This window comes from Rhinolophus sinicus, chromosome 2 (genome assembly GCF_057876585.1).
Source record: "Rhinolophus sinicus isolate RSI-liver-muscle chromosome 2, RSI-T2T, whole genome shotgun sequence".
NCBI classification, from domain to species: Eukaryota; Metazoa; Chordata; class Mammalia; order Chiroptera; family Rhinolophidae; genus Rhinolophus; species Rhinolophus sinicus.
Window position 1 is genome coordinate 170,143,701 of NC_142502.1, and position 20,299 is coordinate 170,163,999.

General features: G+C 41.3%; 1 protein-coding gene across 1 annotated transcript in view; it reads left to right on the plus strand.

The window, feature by feature from the left end:
* The window catches only part of CAPN13 (calpain 13), a 76,310-nt gene that overhangs the window by 5,556 nt on the left and 50,455 nt on the right, over positions 1–20,299 (plus strand). The window contains exons 2-3 of the mRNA XM_019735397.3: positions 15,271–15,503; positions 20,072–20,150. Of these exons, the coding sequence (XP_019590956.3) occupies positions 15,306–15,503; positions 20,072–20,150 (277 nt within the window). The 5' untranslated portion in view covers positions 15,271–15,305. The remainder of the gene's footprint in view (positions 1–15,270; positions 15,504–20,071; positions 20,151–20,299) is intronic.

Consider the following 20,299-nt stretch of genomic DNA (forward strand, 5'->3'; position numbering starts at 1 on the left):
TTTCCTCTGGCAGCATCGCCACCACCTCAGGCTGAGGCTCTGCAGGCACAGTCTCTCCTCATCCCACCCCCTGTCTGTCTTTCCCACTACCTCCCCAAAGCCCCCCTCACAAGCAGGCTCCCAGACCATTTCTGCTCCTCTGTCTTTCTACTGTTTATCCTTCTTACCCTAGCTCCTGTCTTCAAATGCTCTGGCTTTTTCAGGTTTCTTAGGAGTGTGGGTGGGAAAGAATGAAGGCATGAGCATGGGAGCCCTTGGAGGCCTAAAAGCCCCCTCGCCTCCTGGTCTCTTTGTCACCCACTCATGCACACATTTCCACACACTTGTGTTCTAAGTTCATTCACTTTCGGGATGGTCTTTGACATATTTAATTAAAAAAGCTCTTGTTTTTTAAAAGACTTTTCCCCTCCTGCTGTTCCTGACCTCATAAGCATGACCCTATTTGTTTGGATGGAAACTTTCAGAAAAGTCTTAGAGCAAGTAGGTTGGTCTGGGCTTTCTTGGGCCATATCATTGTCGTTTGTCCCCAAGCTGTTTAGAAAAGGAGTCTCTCCGTTAGCCAAAGTGCTTGGCTGCTGGCACTACTGTATCTCTTTCCCCACCCCTGCCACCCCCACATGGCGATGGGAAGGGGCCAGTGACATAGCCAGAACCAGGCTCCCAGCGCAAGGTTCTGCCCACTTGCCTCTGTGGCCCCCACAGACACGAGCTGCCCAGATATGGCTGGCACAGACTGAGATGCCCAAGGTAACTGGGGCAGAGGTCCAACTGCTGGTGTCCCTGCCGTTTTCCCTGTGCTGTGGCCAGAAGCAGTGGCCTGGATCTCACTCTGTCATTGCAGGGGGGGATTTCAAAAGAGCTCCAGCAGGGGGTCTCAGCCATTGCACATCTCTTTTCTGGGTGTGCTTTGAGTGCTCACATCTGAGGGGCAGAAAGCATGGTGCTATTTCGACACAATTTCAGCACCAAGGATGCTGGGACTGCCTGAGAATACCTTCCATTAGTGGATTTTGTCCTTCCCTGCGTCTCGGACCTCTCAGTCCTCCCCAAGATCTCCATCTCCAGTCTGTCTTTCAGTCTCTCTGCCTGCGTCTCCCTGTCTCTTTGTCTTTGTCTCTGTCTCTGTTTCATCCATTTGCTCCATTTCTTTATCTCACCTCATTGAAAGCCTAAGAAGATAGGCCAATAGGAAATCCTTTAAGAATAAACCAATTATCTAAATGTGGTATCAGCTTCCACTTTTAAAAAAGAAAGAAAGAAGGCCCTAAACTCAATATGCAGTGCTTGTCTAAGGCCTTTCTGGTTCATTCCTCTGGGATATGAGCAGTCTGGGGCTACCAGGGGGACTATGTGTCAGAAACAGTAGCGCTTAGACCCACATCATAATTTGCTACATGACAGGCCCCAACATCCTAAGTCCCTAAATTTGCTAAAGAGGGAGCTTGGATCAGCCAAGTGGGAAGTATATCCTCTCTTCATGGAAGAAAAAAAAAAAAACATGCCCAGAAATCCAGGATCACATCAAATATTACGAGATGTTTCTGAGAACCCAGAAAGAACTCATAATACATCAACAGTTTACTTAGGAACTTTCTAGGCCTTTTTTTCATAATTGAATGACAATTAATCAAAGAATGCTTGAGGATGGGAAAGGAGGGTCCTTTCATGCAAAGGCAAGTTTCTTTTCTTTTTCTTTTTTTTTTCATATTTGCACAAGATGAACCTAACTTAACTGAAAGGAATAATATATTCACTGGGGTCCTGTGTCATCATCTGCCCAACAACATGTTGTACAAGTACATAAGAACCCACATTCTCAGTTCCAGAAACACAGAACATCATAGATGAAAAGCAGACGGTGTCTCACTTTGTTGGTTTTCCAAATGTGGAAAGTGAGGCTAGAACTGAGCAGCGGCTTGCCCACAGTCTCCTCTCTGCAGGGCAAACGTTCCCTTTGCTACTCCACAGGGATCCCTGGGAGGTACCTTAGCTGCCTTAGGCCCTGAGTTCCTGAAGCGTCCGGGTCCACGTGGTAAGGCCACTAGGGAGAGAGGAAGATGGGGTTTCCCCATGAGCCACAGAAAGAGGGGTGGACTTTCTGCCTCGCTCATGCCAGGCTGTTCATCTCCTTAGCAGTCACCCTGTGGCTGAACCCAGAGTCACTAGCAGGCAATGGCTAGCTCTACTCGGGGCCCTTACTTCTTTGGCACCTGTTCCAGATCTGAGAAGCTTTGGAGCTTTCTAAATCTGAAGCCGTGCATGAGGCATCTCATTTCTTGCTCTCCCAGGGCCCTTGTTGTATTAGGGATTATCTCAGGCCCCTCTCAGCACCAATAAAACAGAAAGTAAGGTGCCCCTTGGTGGGGACGGTGACATGCTTTGCTTGCAGGCCAGATCACCAGCCTTGAAGCTGGGAGCTGGAAAGCAGTCTATTCCAGGCGCTGTCCAAACTTGTCTTGTTTGATCTTAAGCCTCAGTTTTCCCCTTCTGCAAAGTAAATCCTGCATGTTTTCCATTGAGACCTGCTTTTCCAGGGGCTACAAACCCCACCCATGGCTTTTGAGCCCCCAAGGCATGGAAACTCACTGAGATGATTCTGAAGTGAGGAAGTGACCCAGGGAACGCACTATTTTAAAACCTAATGTTTGTGTTCATTCTCACCCTCACACTGCCTCGTACTGCTAGCTCTCCTTGAGAAGTAGTCACCTGTCCTCCTCAACTCTCACTAGTAGATTTGCACATGTGGAAAATTCCCTTCTTCTCTTTCTTCCTCCCTATCTCTCCTCTCTCCCCTCGTCTTCTCTCCCCCCTCTCTGTTTTTCTCTCTCCCTCCTTCCTCCTTTCTCTCTCACTCTTTCTCGCCTTTCCTTTCTCCAACCCCTCTTTTCCTCTCACCCTTTACCTGTCTCTCACCTTTCCTCTCTCTGACCCCCTATTCTCTCCCTTACTCTACCTCTCTCCCTGGCTTTCCCCCTTCTCTGTTCTCTCTCTCGCTCTCCAAAGCCCTGAGGTGTGCCCAGGTGGCATATAGCTAAAAGTGGTTTGCACAGGGCTTTTTTCTGCCAGAGAGCAGTTAAGTGCCTTATTTTCTCCACTCGGGTGGCTAAATTATTCTTGATGTGTTAAACAGTGTAATTAAACACATACACACGCGAGTGCGCCAGGCCCCTTCCCCCACCCTTCCTTGCTCCTTGTCAGCAGAGAGAGTGTCAGCCCCAGCCTTCAAGCTCTGTTAGTTTTAATTTGAGTTGTGGAATTAGTAATGGATTTTGCCGGAACACTGTTGTGGGAAATAGATCGCTCCTCGTGCGGGGCTTGGGCACCATTTCAAATGAGTATTTGTTAAGGGGAAACCCGTCCTTTGTCGTGTTCTGCTACATTACATCAGATTTATTTCCATTGTTCTGAAAAACACAAGCCAGGAGAGAGCTATATGCACCACTCCCCGGCAGGGAACAAATGAACGCTGCTTCCTGTGTCTTAGCTGATTGAAAACAAAATGCAGATGCATTCACCCTTTGTTGCTGGGATGTGCTAAGCTCATCCTGGATACCCAGGCAAGCGCTGCAGCTGCCACTGTGAGGTCCGCAGAGCTGCTGCCCCCCCCCCCCCCCCAGCACTGGTCCTATCGTATCACTGGCAGAAAGTGACTGGGGGGTTTGGTGGCAAAAACACAATGTTGAAGGAAAGCAGTTGAGTGGAGAGAACCCCACCCCCAGGTCAAAGTTGAAAGGGACCTGCCCACTTCAAGGATGCTTCTGCACCCCACTGAAAAGTGTGCATGCCTTCCTTGGTCTATTGTCACTTGTGCCATTTGCAGCTCTTCAGTGCTGTCCAATAAGGCAGACACTAGCCTTGTGTAGAGATTTAAATTTCAGTGGAAATTAACTAAAATGAAATAAAATGTAAAATTCAGCACCTTAGTTGCACTTGTCATTTTTCAAGTGCTCAATAGCCACAGGTGGCTAGTGGCTACTGTATTGAACACAACTCGGGGAACCTGGAGAAACCTATGGTTGGAAGTTTAGGAGGTGACTGGCCAATGCCCTGGGTGCCCACCACAGATTACAGGGCCCCAGCTACTGGGCTCAAGTTCAAGGCCAGAGCAATGGGCACCTAGGGAGAATTCTGATAGGGTTATGTTCACAAGACGTGCCACATAGTTTTCACTATGTCTCATGCCAAGCCTTTTACAAGAATCTTCTCATTTAATATCCACCTAGTGCTGTGAGGCTGGTTTTACCACCACCAACTCCAGTCCATTTTATATGTAAGGCAGGAGGCTCAGAGGTATGAAGGGCACAGCTCAAGGTCGTTCAATCACTGAGCAACATCTGGATTCAAACCACAGTTTCAATCTGATTCCACATGCTCTTGACCACCTTTCCATGATGTCTTTTTAAAAAAGAATTTTTAAAGGACAAGTCAAAGCCCAGTTTTACAAACAGGAGCATAACCTTGGGGGTCAGAGCCGCAAGGGGAAGTCCAGTTGTGGGACCCCAGGTGGTTACATCCCTGTTCTCTCAGACCAGGATTATTCTGGAGGACTGGGGAACAGGACTGCAGGGCTTATTCTGAGAGTCACTGTAAGTCCTTCAGTCTGTCTTTGTCCCATTTAACATTGCTAGATTTCCAACTTCCCAGGAAGTGATCTGTAGGTTCCAGACGTGTTTAGCTGATGGCATATTTGTGCCAAGCAGAAAAAGTCACCACCTTTCACAGACAGATATAACTACATGCCAGGAAACTCTGCTGTGAGCAGACTGTTTCCTGACCAGATGCCATGTGCTACTCAACCTCATTTTCTGGGTACCATTCAGAGTTCTGATGTACGTCTTGAAATGTGGCCCCCAGAACCAACCGAACACCGTGGATTCCATGTCCATGTGAGGTCAAGAGCAGCTTTGTCCAGGGGTCTGGAGCTACCCCGTACAGACCAACACCTTATTGCTGTCACAACAGTTCAGATTGCGCCAAACCTTTCACAGTACTGCCTGCCTCATTTAAAATAGGAAGTCAGGTAAGCATACAAAATAGTTTCGAAGTGAAACTTAGCCGAGGCAGATCCCACTCGCTATTTACTTGCACAGTTACCTTTGAAATGCGAAGACATATTTGCAGTTTCCTTGGTTAAATTCTATCTTCTTGGTTGTGAGATCCTTTAGAATGTTGATTCTGCCATCTGCTTGGTTCTTTCTTTCTATCACTAAAAATGATGAGAGAGTTGAAAAGCATCTTCATTTTCATTTCAACATCTTCATCCAGGACCAAGATAAAAATGTTAAACAGGATGGGCTAAGGAACAGAATTCTGTGACTATTATAGTATAGAATTCCAAGATAATCCAGAATCATTCAGCCATAAGCTCTGATTCAAACTGTGAATTCTATTTACTCTACTCTACACTGTACCTCTGTACTGTATAATACTACAGGATGCAACCTACCCAGTCGAGCAGTCTAGTCTGGTTTCACCAACTTATATGTAGGGAAAAAGGGAGATTTTTTTTCCAAATACTTTTTAAAAATCAAGATATGCTATATGTCTATAAAATATATATTTTGTGTATTTCATATGTTTTATATACTATATAAATCATCCAACCTCAGATAATATATCATATATAAATTTATATACTAATAATCTGTTATTGATTTACAGGAATTCTTTGTATATTCCAGATACAAGTCATATATATATATATATATATATATATATATATATATTATTCTCCTGTTCCTCCAAAATAGGAACTCTATTTTTGGAAAAATAAACAAAAAGAGAGGGAAAGTTAAGTAATTTGTTTTGACAAGGCTATATTTGCTTTTAGAAATATGAGCATTATTTCTGAAGTACTCAAAGTGTTTCTTTGCAAATCCATTTCAGAATTTTGCTATGAATATCATACTTCTTAAAAGTATTATTATAGAGCTAAAAAATTTTTTTAAATCTGCAGTTTGGGGAAATGAATGTGTTAATGACAAATAAACTTCCCATTTTGAAAAGAGAATCTATCTTAGAGTTTCTTATATTAAATTCCCATAAGAATTAACATTTGGCTCAACTTATAAAAATTAAACTTCTAAGCAAATATTCACAACACATTTGTATTTGTATAAAGTGAAGAATATCTGTGTTCATCAAAGATACTGTAAAAGAAGTAAAAAGATAAGCCATCAGCTGGGAGAAGACATTTGCAACATATATGACAAAGATGAATATCCAGAGTAAGTAAAGAATTTTTACAAATCAATAAGAAAAAGACAACCCAACAGACAAATGGGCATGAGATATGAATATTCATTTCACACAAGAGGGAATATGAATGAAGAATAAACATATTGAAAGATGCTCTATCTTACCAGTAATCAGGGAAACAAATCAGGATTGCAAGGAGTTGCCACTTGACTCCCACCAGATGGATACAAATAAGGAGCCTGCCAATATCAAGTGTTAGTGAGGATGTATAGCAACGGGAACATTTTACATTGATAGTGAGATTATAAATTGGTACAATCTTGAAAAGTAATTGTCATATTTAGTGAGGTTGAATACATGCATACCCTAAACCCAAAAATTTTATTCAGTGATTGTACCATTTTACAATAGTATATGAAAGTTCCATCTCCTCACCAACACATGGTATGGTCAGTATTTTTTATTTTAGCCTTTCCAGTGGGTGTGTGGTGGTATCTCACTGTGGTATTAATTTGCATTTTTCTGATGACTTACCATGTGGAACATTTTTTCATGTTACCTATTTTTATGCAATTGCATTTTAAAATAGGCATGGTTATTGTCTATTTTTATAAGTTTTGGTAAAGTATTTGTATAAATCTTTTGACAATTTTTAATGTTATCTTTCTTTTATTGATTTATGAGTTCTTTATATATTCTGGATACAAGTCCTTTGCTATATGTGTTATGAATTTACCTACCCCAAGTTTGCAAATGTTTTCTCTTATGTTTTCTTCTAAAATTATGATAAGTTTAAGTTTTAGCTCTATGTTGTCATTTTGACTTGATTTTTTTGTATAGTATGAAGTAGGGTTTCATGTTTGTTTGTTGTCCATATTGATATCCTGCTGTTCCAGCATCATTTTCTGAAAGACATTTCTATCCCTATTGTGTTGCCTTGGAAACTTTGTCAAAAATTAATTAACCATATATGATTTGGTCTATTCTGGATTATGTACTCTTCTCCCCTGACTTACTTTTCTATAGGTCTCCAATGATGTATCTTTTTGCCAATGCTATGGCTTTATAACAAGTATTGAAGTCAGATTGAGTAAGTCCTCCAAATTGTCTTAAAAAAAAAAAATTCTTTAGTTATTCTAGATCCTTTGTATTTAAATCTAAATTTTAGAATCAGCTTGTCAATTTATAAAAAACAAAAAAGGAATTCTGGTTGGAATTCTATTGAATCTGTATAAATTTGGGGGAAATTTCCATCTTTGCAGTACTAAGCCTTCCAATCAATGAACCTGATATATCGCTCCATTTATTTAAGTTTTTCTTTAATTTCTCTCAGCAGTGTTTTATAGTTTTTGTTGTAGAGATCTTGGATGCCTTAGTCATCTTTCCCCCCAAGTATTTTCTTTTTTGGTGCTACTATTTTTCCATTGTATGCTCCTAGTATGTCATAATTCAATTGATTTTTATATTAACCTTGTATCTTGTTACCTTGCTAAACTCAATTATTAGTTCTAGTAGTTATTTTGAAGATTTCCTAGCATTTTCTACAATCAAAATATCAAAGGCCATTTTTTTCTTCTTTCTTATCTCTTAGACTTTTATTTTCTTATTGAAATGGTTAGGACCCCCAGTGCAATATTAAATAAAGGCAGTGACTATTTTTGCCTTAATTATGATCATAAGGGGGGGAAATACTCTTCCATCATTAATATGTTACCTGTAGATATTTCATAGATGTCCTGTATTGGTTTGAGAAGGTTACCTACTTTTTCTAGTTTTCTGAGAATTTCTATCAAAAATGTATGTTGAATTTTATCAAATAATTTTAATTCAATGATTGGTTTTCTTTTTAGCCTTTTAATATGGTAATTACACTGGTTGATTTTTCTTAGTGGTTAAACCAACTTTACATTCCTGAAATAAACTCAACTTGCCAGGTTTCCCCGAAAATAAGACCTAGCCAGACCATCAGCTCTAATGCATCTTTGGGAGCAAAAATTAATATAAGACCCAGTCTTATATTAAAATAAAACTGGGTCTTTAGTATAATATAATATGATATATGATATGATATGATATGATATCATATCATATCATATCATATCATATCATATCATATTATATTATAATATCAGGTATAATATATAATGTAATATAATATAATGCCAGGTCTTATATTAATTTTTGCTCCAAAAGACGCATTAGAGCTGATGGTCTGGCGAGGTCTTATTTTCGGGGCAACATGGTACTTTTGATATATATTCTTTTACTTTTCTTTTCCTTTTTACATTGTTGGATCTGATTTGCTAAAATTTTGCTAAGGATTTTTGCTATCTATGCTCTTAAGGGATATTGATCCATAATTTCTTTTCCAGGAGGGTAAATTCCTTTATGAGTCACTATTGTTATGCTGACCTAATAAAATAATTTTTCCCTTCTCTATTTTCTGAAGAAGTTTGTGTAAGGTTTATATTTTTATGTCTTTGAAGATATAATAGATTTTACCAGTGAAACTATCTGGGTCTGGGGGTTTCTTTGGGGGAAAGCTTTTAATAACAAATTCCATTCCTTTGTTAGACATAAGGTTATTCAGATTTTCTATTTCTTCCTATATCAACTTTGGTAAACTGTAGTTTTCAAGACATTTATCCGTTTCATATAACATTGATTTTTTTTTTTTTTTTTTTTTTTTTGGCATTGGTTTGTTCATAGTAGCCTCTTCTTAGACCTTTAATGTTTATAGGATTGTGTGGTGATAAGCCCTTTGTCAATGATGGTATTGCTGATTTGCATTCTCAATCTTTTGTCCGTAACTAGTTTGACTCTGCATTTGCCAATTTTGTTGGTCTTTTCAAAGAAGTTTTGGCTTTGTTAATTTTCTCTACTGTTTTCTCTTTTATTAATTTCTGCTCTTGTCCTTATTATTTGCTTCCTTAGACTTATTTTGGGTTTTCTTATTTCCCTTATGATATCATCTTTGACTCATTAATTATTTAAAAGTGTTTAATTGAAGATATTTGGGATTTTCTTAAATATCTTATTGCTATTGATTTCTAATTTTAACTTTGTTTCAGTTAGAACATACCCTGTGTGAGTCAATCCTTGGATTCAATATTGTTTTATGGCCCAGCATATTGTCAATTTTTGTTGAAAGTATCTCAAACATTTGAAAAGAATCTATATTCTGCAGTTAGATGTACTGTAGTATATATATCAATTACGTCAAGGGGCTTGATAGTGTTATTCAGATCTATGTTTTCACTGATTTTTTTTTAGTTGGTCTGTTAATTGCTGAAATATGGGTGCTAAAATCTCCTACCATAATTTTGGAATTGTTTCTTTTTGCTTTAATTCTGTTAAGTTTTGTTTGATGTATTTTCAGGTTCTATTATTAGGTGCCTACAACATTTATGATTTATGTTTCTTCCTGATCTTTTTTACCAATATTAAATGTCCCCCTTTCATTGCTAACAGTGATCTTTGTTATGAAGACTATTTGATCAATCTATTAATATCTATCCCATCCTTCTTATGTTTGTATAGTATATCTGTTTTCATCCATTTATTTTCAACTAATTTGTGTCTTTGTGTTTAAAATGTGTCTCTTATGGACAGCGTATAGTTGAGTCTTGCTTTTTATCTATTTTGTCAATCTCTGCCCTTTTTTAAAATTAAAGTTTATTGGGGTGACAATTGTTAGTAAAGTTACATAGATTTCAGGTACACAATTCAATATTACATCATCTATAAATCCCATTGTGTGTTCACCACCCAGAGTCAGTTCTCCTTCCATCACCATATATTTGATCCCCTTTACCCTCATCCACCCCACCGCCCCCCTTAACTGGAGCTTAATCAACATTTAATTTAGTTGTCAATGTGATTGGATTTTGTGTTTATTTTTTTGTTTGTTTGTTTATCCACTATTTCCTCTTTATTGACTTCTTTTGATTATTTGAATATGTTTTAGAATTCCATTTCAGCATATCTATCAGGTTTTTTGGCTATATTTCTTTTTATTATCTTGTTAGTGGTTATCTAGGGATTATAACATACATGCCCAATCTTTCACATTCGATTTTACCACTTTATGTAAAACACGGAAAACTTCCAACCATATAGGCCCCTTTAATCCCCTTTCACTATTCCTTGTTATAGTTGTCATGTGAATTATATCTGCATACATTGAAACCTCTCCAAAATGTTATAATTTTTGCTTTAAACATATATACATTTAAATTATTTTAAGATGAAAAATAGTCTTATATATTTACTCAGATATTTACTGTATATCATTCCCGAAAATTCAATTTTCCCTGTTATGATTGCCCTTCAAATTGAAGAACTCCCTTTATCATTTCTTCTGAAGCATGTCTTTGCATGATGAATTCTCTTAGTTTTCCTTTATCTGAAATGGCTTTATTTCACTTTTATTCTTGAAATATATTTTTACTGAATATAGAATATCTGATCATTTCTACATCTAGATCATTGCAGAGTTGGCACCTGCCGATTGTGTTTTCTCTTGAGAATGGGTCACATTCTCTTAGTTCTTTTTATTTTGAGTAGTTTGGGATTATATTGGACAAAGTGAGCCTTATGCTGCGTAGACTTTGTATTCCATTAGAACCCTCTAGAGATTGTTGATTTTTTAAAAAACGTAGGCAATCAACCCGATAATTTGTCTATGCATTCCAGCTCATCCTCTGTGGGACATGATCAAATCTCAGTTCATTTCTTTAAGCATTTGCTCTGCTGGTTTGGATCTGTCCTATACATCCACAGTACAGATGGGTTAGGCTAAGATTAATGCAAGTTTATACATAGAATTAGACGATCCCATTCTCTGGCTCTATCCCATCTCAGCCTCTTCCCCTTAGTTCCCTCCCCAAGTCTTGAGGAACTCCTTTGCCAAAGAGATGGCAGGGTTTTCATCAAAGCTTCAGTCATCTGTGCCAGGCCATTTCATGACTGGAGCCTATCCTTTTGTAGCAAGATGTGTGAGAGAAAGACAAAAACTGGAAATCCACCCTCATTCTTGTTTCTTTTCTAAGTTTTTACTTTCCCGCTACAATTTGCCAGCTTCCTCCCCCCTCTCCTCCCATTTCTGGGTTCTCAAGTAATTGTTTTATTTTCCCCAGAAGTTATAGTTATAATCAGTAAGAAAGCCGGGCTGGATAGGGGGCTGCTCACATTGCCATAAAGGAACTGGAAACTCCTACATAATATTTTAAAAGCCATAAAACAACCATTAGCTCACACAGCTTCTTACATTAAGAACTTTTTACCAATTCTTTTTGCCATTTATTTTTTCAGTTCTTCCTGTGCAATTTTTCTTGCTTGACCCAAGAGATAACCCAGCAGTGAGACAGATTTTTATCCTGAATATCAGGTAGACATTCCATCTCTCTTTTTCCTAATAAGGCAGCTGAGTCTTCTCCTGCCTTTCCTTATCTTGCAAAGTGAGGCAAGTAAGGTAGAGAAGAAATATGCAAAAGCCCTCCCCAAAGTGACAGGTGGGAGAATTGGTTGGCTTTTTCTACTGCACACAAAAGTGAAATGTTGTCAAGTTCTGTACATCCTTCTTGCCTAAGAAAGTGAGTCCACAGGCTGTTCCCTGACGGAACCATAAGCATTCAGAGAGAAAGAAGGTGAACCTGGTAGGTGTAAGGTCTGTGTGTCCTGCCTTCACTTTCCAGGTCAAGATTCTCCTCCCTCCCAGAACAGCTCACCTCCTCTGGCAACAGACACCAGGTTCTGCCGCCTGTCCCCCAGAGCCCTTCCTCTCCTTTCTGGGCTCTCAGTTAGTGGATGCAGAGCCACAGCAGAGCTCAGGCCATGGCTCTGTTGCCTCACCTCTGACCCTCATTCCTCCAGGCCCCACTGAGCCCAGCCTGTCATTTACAAGAACAAGTGCCTGTGCTAGCGGGGTGGGGCTTCTGCACAATCCTTTTGTGGTCAAAATGATAATAGTCATACTAATAACCATCGTTTATTAATTGTTTTCTATTTATCAGTCACAGTGCAAAGTATTTGACAAGCGTGGTTTCATCTGAGTCTCACTACCCTATACTATGCATATTAATTACTACCTCCATTTCACAAATGTGTAAAGTGAGTCTTAGATTGGGATTCCTAAAGTCAGTCAGTCCACTATCCAATAGCAGACAGGGCCCTGCAGATGGCCTAGAAACTTATGCCCAAATGTAGGGCCTTTGCAAGATTCTGACACAGAAGTCAAGCCAAATTCTTTAGACTCACTTTTACATACAATTATGGGGCTGCTTACTAGCCCCATAGTTGTGTAATTAAGGGTAGCCATAATTTGGTTTTCTAAACTAAAATGAGCTCATTGCTGGAGTTTATCACATACTATGATCCAATATTTACTGAAAGTTAGATGCCTTGGCAATGCTGCATGGATTCCACTGTCCCCAAGCATGTGCAGAGTTTGAAGACCCACGGTTTTCCCAACTCTCCGTTATCAGGTGTCACTGTCTTTGTCTTGAATTGACAGTCAAATCTATTACTGTTTTCTTGCTCTTGAGTGATACCTTACTGTCGTCTCAGCTTTATCACTATTTATATAATTTGCTGTGGGCTCTCCTCTACTCTATAGTGAGTGGTAAGGAATATTGACATATTTTCACCTGCCATTTTTCAAGAACTAGACTGAAGAAATGTATATGTCATATTAGGCTAAATCAACTGAAATTGCTTATATTCAACCATTTTTACCTTAGGTTAAACCATATGAAACGGACTCCATTCAACCTTTTTTGACCTACAAAAATGACACTTTCCTGTGGTTCAACCTAATAGTTCAAATATAAACCATTCTTACCTTGTTTGCTAGACAACTGTATGCATAATTCCCTCCAAACATGTGGGTACAGTGCCACTTAACTGGTGATAGCCTGCTAATGAATGTGTGCTATCTAAATGACTTGCAATGTACTATTATTATAGATTAACTGTAAGAAAATAGCTGTTAGTTTAATTTTGCATATTTTTAATCCAAGATCTTGATTCAAGCTCATATTCTTCTTTATGAGTTGTTCATTTACCTTCCTCTTTGATCTTTATCATCCCCTGAAGTGGGAATGGATAGGACATATGGACCTTGGGATCTTTTGTGCCACCTAAACAGACCCTGGTCAAAGAAACTTAAAAAGCATGGCTTTCAGGCCTAAGGAGGTTTTTCAAGTCCCACAACCAGTAAGTGTGAATTCAGGGTTCACATCCAAGTCAGCTTGTCTCACAGATGGAGGATGTGATTTATGTTTCGGGAAATGGTGTTTACATGCCTACGGTTTCCTGGACCAGAAAGCCCAGACTTCCTGACATCTCTTTAAGGAGATTAGGGCACCATCATTTATTGAGTGCCTACTGTATGCCAGCCACTCTGCTGGGTATGTTAGGCCCATCCTCATTAATACCACAACGAACTCTAAGAGGTTGCTATCATTAATTCATCAGGCGGAGAAATAGGTTCACAGAGTGGAATACTCACTCAGTGTTGCAGAATTGGTAGATAAAAGCAGAAAGCAAGCTTCTCAACCCATTGGAATGTTCACCACACTGCTTTTTCTTTTCCCTCCCACCTTCTCTACCCTTTACCCCCATATTCAATTCATCATCAAATCCTATTGGTTCTACCTATAAAATGACTGTTGAATCTGTCTCGACCATTTTCACTACTAACACTCGAACACTCTCGCCCGTGGAAAAATGCAGCAGTATCCTTCCTGTCTCAGTCCCTACCCATCCCCTCCATGCGGCCTCCAACTTGCTCTGCAATCCTATACCACGACCTGACCCACGTCATCAATGGCCCTGTACCGCTTGCGAGATATAAAACATTTCACAATCTAGCTTTCCAACTGTAGAGGAGAGACTACTATTCCATGATGTGACCACTGTCTGTTCCACAAGCTGGATCCAGGCCAGAACGGAGGTGGCTTTGATGTTTATTCTGATATAAATCAACATTCCTCCCTTTCTTCCTGCTATATGCTCATTTCGGGAACAGGTTGTTGTCCTGACCTGGGCAAGCATGTAATTTCTCATAGCAATCGTGTACTAGTACCCATGACTATTCCCTCCTTTGCCCTATATAATTCTTTGGCACCTGCCAAACAGTGCCAGGGTCTCTTGTGTCTGGCTGTTGCCCAAGACATGCCTCATATGTAAGTTTCCCTTAATAAACTCTATTACTTGCCAGACTGGAGTGGCCAGCCTCTTGCTTTGGTTTTCCCTAGCCCTCCTCTTACAGAGATAGAGATTCAGTGCTGGGAACTTTCCCTGGGTCTGTGTGTGCTAACACCCACCTGCCTTCCTGGCCATCTCTGCCAACACTCCCTATAATCAGCCCCCACGTTTCTGTCCCCTCCTGCTCTTCCCATTCCCTCTAACACCTATGACCTTTCCAGTCCAACTCCTGGGCCTCCTTGCACTTGCTCTTCAGGGTACTTGGAGGGACCGTTTTTATATACCTACCGTTTCTCCACTTGGCAAATTCTTCTTCCTTTATGGCCCAATTCAAAGATCACTGCCTGTGGGAGAGTCATCCTGGACTGTCTTTGGCAGTTCATAGTTCCTTTATGTCCACAGGACTTTGTACACATTTTTAATTAGACAGTTTCTGTTGAATAATAAAATGTTAAATGTTGTTGAAATGTTTAATCTATCTTTCCCACTTGATAATGAGCCCCTGGAGGATAAAAATCATGTCGTATTTATTTTTGGATTGCCAGCATTCCGAAAAGCTCCTGGCACAAGGTCAGTATTCAATAAATGTTCCTTCATGTACAAATACCCGCATCGTCTCTGGTGCACATACAGCACACTGAGAAGCTCTTTGAGACAGAGGATTGAAAACTGACTGGGAGGAAGGATGATTGAATTCTAGTCTAGGTTCGCCCACCAATTGGCTGTGTTACCACGGAGAGCACTGATCTAGGTCTCAGTCCCCTCACTTATGGTGGGGGGCACCTGAGTGCCCTTCCAGGGCTCACATCGATGATGCAAAACACTCGATGGCTCATCCCTAAAAATATCTTTTTTTCTCACCAGAAGGAAAAGACCTTGGGTGTCTTCTGAGGAGAGTTATGGCATACAACCAGGAGCTTCTAGCCAAGACCTCTGTCATCAAGTTTAAGGGCCAGGATTTTAACTCCTTGAGGGATCATTACCTAAGCAGAGGTCTGCTATTTGAGGATGAGACATTCCCTGCTGAGATTTCTTCCATAGGCATGAAGGTGCTCCAGAGGACACCCCTCTCCAGCCTGACGTGGAAGCGGCCAAAGGTGAGTGAGCTCCCAGGCACACACCTCGCTCCTGGGCCTTCTGAGCCCCCTCCCGTGGTCCCTCCCACTGAAAGAAGGATGGACCCCAGCCTGGTTTTTCCTTTGGAACCGAAATGAGTTCTCCAGAAAAAGAATGGTTTAACAAAGTAGAGATATGAGTGTAGGCTGTGAACGTGAAAGCAACAAGTAATAGAAAGTGACAGAAAGTAAACATGCCAGCAGCCAGTTGCCATTTAGCCAAAGAACTTGATGCCAATAAAGTAAAGCTCTTTAGCAAAAAATAGAAAAGGGAGTGAGTGACACTGCCAGCTGGCCCAGCCTGAACTCTGCCCACCCTCTGAAAGGGCCTGTGTCTAAATGCCAATGTGCTAAACCTGGTGTTCCCTCATCCAAGAGCAGCACCCCATCTGGGGAAGCCTTTGAAAAGAATGCAGGAATCACTATCCACAATTGACCAAGTGATGTCACAATGGAAGAGACCCCTCCAGAAACAATCGCAGGAGAGTGCTGGATTTGGTGTCCCTTCAGAGAGAGTATTTTCTAAGATTCCAGGGGTCCCTGCATTACCTGAGTTTCTGGGCATATCTAATATAGCAGAGATTGCCCCAAACTTTGCATTGAGAAGGAGCTCCCAAATCCAGAACTAAGTGCCTAAGTTTACTTAGTTTGACTACTGCAATGGCTTCTATATTACGGTTCTCCAGAGAGACAGAACTAATAGGAGATACATATATCCTGTAGCATATAACTAATAGGAAATATATCAATGTATTTTATTGACGTATTTATTATGAGGAATTGGAAGAAGTCCCACAATCCGCCGTCTGCAAGGTGGAGACCCCGGGAAGCTAGTGGTGTAGTTTAGTTCTAGAGGGAAGGCCTGAGAGCCAGGGGAGCCGATGGTGCAATTCTCGGTCCAAGGGCAGGAGAGGACTGATGTGCCAGCTCAGCAGTCAGGCAAAGAAGGGGAGAATTCTCCCTTCCTCTGCTTTTTGTTATGTTTAGTTCAATGTATTGGATGACGCTCTTCCACACTGGGGAGGGTAACCTGCTTTACTGAATTCACCGATTCAAATGCTGATGTCATCTGGAAACACTCTTAAGATTCACCTAGAAATAATGTGTAGCCGGATATCTGGGCACCCTGTGATCCAGTCATATTGACACACAAAATCAACCATCACAACGTCCTTCTGCATGCATGGATGTTTCAGAAATTCAAAGGGCCAGTCTGTCTCACAGAATCAGAAAACACTGAAGTCAGGGAGCGCCTGCCCGCTGGCGTGGTTGGTGGGGAAGAGTTGGGCACGGGGAAGCAGGTTGTCTGACTCCTAGCCTGCTTCCTGTAGGACCTGGAAGGACTCCCTTCTGCTTCTCTGAACCTTCCCTCACCATGGCTGGGCCTTGGAGTCATCTGAGAGACTAAGTAAATCCTGAGCTCTGCCTCTGGCTGACATGCTAAATCCAAGTTGTGGGAGGTAGGACCCGGCGGTCCCCAAGCCTGTGAGGCCCCCAGGTGATTCTGAGTCACACTCAGGGTAGAGACTGCCCCTTGCCAGTGACTTCACTACCCTGGTGTGCCTGGCCTACCTATCGACAGGGGGACTGCCCAGAGCCAAAGCATTCCCATCCTCCCAGCCATCTTTACCTATTTTCTCTGTGGTCCTTATCTCAATAAGTCAGCATAGCAGGCTAAAATGCTTCTGGGTATCATTTCTGTCTCTTCCTACCTTTACTCTTTTTTGATCATCCGAAATGCCCTGCTAAAGCCCAGGGTGGGGAGGAAACAGGCAGCTAAAGAGGACAGGAGACTTAGATGCTGGTTTTGTGCCTAACTTTGATGCAGATGATTCCAGTGTTTGCCCATAAACTTGATGTTGACTCTTGACTTTTGCTTTGAGATAAGTGCTATTTAATTTTTATAACATTAAAATATTTCTCCGTTCCTAATTAGCTAAAATTTTGGTTTTTTAATTTTAATTGTTATCATTTGGGTAAATCAGAGAAAGTGTACTTATCAAAAGCCTTCATGGCATTTATTGGAGGGGTATAAATGGTTTCCTCTTTGGCCCATGTAAATGTAAGTGACAATGGAATTGTCTAGTCTCTGAAAGTTTGAGACAATTCAGCAGGAAAATATGTGTACGCAGAAGACTTTATAAAGATGTTAGGGAAATATTTCTTTGATCATTTTATAATACTATTCCAAAGTTATTAATCTTTCAGGTTATTTATGAACTTAAATGATTTGGGGCCATGTTAATTTTCATCAGAAAATCATCAGTATTTTTAAATTGATTAATATAGAATTTTACATCATGTTTTTATATTGCTAAAATCCTATTTTCACTTCCACTTTTATTTGGGTTTCTCTACTACAAATGCCAAAGGTTGGATCTATAAAAATCTTCTCCCCTAAACAGAGCAATTTATTTGCTTTGTTGATTTTGCTATTTTTCTATTTTATAATTCACTAATTGTGTTATTTTATCACTTCTTCCCTCCTGTATTTGCGAGACTCTTTTTGCCTTTTTCTTTCTAACATCTTTGAGTTGATTGCTTAATTCATTTTTAGTCTATGTTGCTTAATAATAAACAGATTTGAGGCTCTAGGTTTGTCTGTGAGCATGGCTTTTGTAATTTTGCAAATGTTGCAGAAGGAGGGGAATCAATATTTATTGAACATGTACCCTGCCCGACGCTGTGCTAAGTATTTCGCATCCTTTCTCATTTGTAAAATGGAAGGACTCCTGCTTTGCAAGGCTTTTGAGAGACGATCTGTGAATAAAGCACTTAGCCCTCCGTCAGGGTTTGATAATGGCAGCTAGTGCCGTGATCGCTTTATCATTTGAGTCTCCCATTTTACGCACAAAGAAACTGGGGCTCAGTCAAGGAAAGGAAGTGGCTCAGGGTCACCCAGAGAGCAATGCAGGGCAGGATTCTACACCAGGTCTGTCTGAACAGACTCTCGAGCACACACGCCCTTCCTCTGCTGATCACAGGGGAGAAATCAGGAAAAACCAGTGAAGAAGAAGACCTGCACTGAGGGTGGCTCAAGAAAGCTAAGCAACGTGGACTTTGTTCCTGGTCCCCAAACCCCGTGGCCTCCACATTCTTCTTTAGTTCCTGTGAGTGGAGTGTCTAAGCATCTGCTCAGTGGCAGCAAGCCTCCACTGTGACCTTTACTTCCTGTTTCCAGTAGAAGGGGAGGGGATAGTTAAAGCCATTGAAGTGCCCCAAGTTGTTTAGAAACTGGGAGGGTTGCTCCGTCTGTGGCCCTGTGCAGAGCTCTGCCCGAGTGGCTGTGTTGGGAGAACTCCCCAGTTCTGTCCAGCCCTGCGGACAGCAGAGGGTTGGGCTTGGTGCCTCCATCCAGAGGACCTGGGCCCCAGTGCATTTCTCTAGCCCTCTGAGAGGGCCGGTTATTTGTAGGGAAAGGAGTGGGAGGAGATTTAGGGAGGTGATTACTCCTAATGCACCTGTTGGGCCGCTGCGTTTGCAGACATGTACACCTTTGTTTTCCTCTTGGCGGCTCCACCAGGAAACTGGTAGTTTACAAAGGGCTGGCAGGTCTCACAAGGCACAGGACTCAATACATTCATGCCTGTTGAAGAAATGAATCTATTTCCAGTTTGCAGCCCTGCTCTCTGGGGACTTATTTGTCAATGTGAAAATAAATGATACAGGCAAAATTACCAAATGATGCAAACTTATGCAATGGAAATCCTAGAAAGGCCGCACAGAAAGGAGGCTGTGGATAATCCTGCAGGCTTCTCGTAGGGGGCAAACCTACAGGCTGGTGAGATGAGGGCAGGAGCCAGACCTTTGACCCAGTGTTCCCCAAAGTGCCCGGGAAGCCCCTTCAGGAAGTCTCACCATCCTCATGTCTGCTACGAATTCCCCAAATTCTCCCCAGACATTGAAGCATTGCAGCACTTTCTAGCGACCCCCTTTCTGTGGCCACCAAGCACTCTGTGTGTTGAAGGTTGGGGAAGAACTGGGCACTGAGTAACAGTACCTGAGAGGAGGGACCACTCAGTCTGTGAGTTAGCCAGGGAGTGAACAACAATCTGAGGAATGCACAGCCTGCACATGGCTGCACTTGAACCTGGAGCCCACAAGGCCTCTGCTATCTTCTAAGAGATGACATTTCACAAGGAAAGCTTCATTGTGTTTATAAAAGTTTCCGCTAATAAACATATCCTATTCTTCCTCCCCCCACCCCACCCCCCTTGTGTATAACCTCTTAATAAAACACTGCTTGTTAGGACCAGGATGGCTGACTATTTGATGTAAGGATTCTGAGTCCTTATTTATGTCATCTCTTCATGCACTTTGCTGATGCATTTATTGCCTGTCGTGTCAATTACGTAGACACCCCTTTGACATCTGCCTTCCTGATAGTAATGAAACCTGAAGAATGAGGGGAACTTTTCTAACTCAGATTTTAAGCACCTATTTAAGAAGTAACCTCTATCTCTCAAAGACAAAGTGAGTGATGTTTTAGGTACCATACTGGGACACAGAGGAATGAAAGATGCTCATGGCTCTTCTCCCTCTTTCCGAAGGAATTATTGGCTGGTAACTCAGAGCCTCACTTCATCCTGGAAGGTGCAAGTAGATTTGACATCCAACAAGGAACTGCAGGTAAGAACTCAACCTCTTCTCTGCCGGCCGGCCCTGGATTGGGGCAGGCTGCTGGAGTCACCCTCCATGTCTGGAGGGGTGGAGGCGTGTGCCCACTCAGACCCCCAGAATTCTGCCACAGCTGCTAAGAGGGCAAGGCCAGCCTTCTC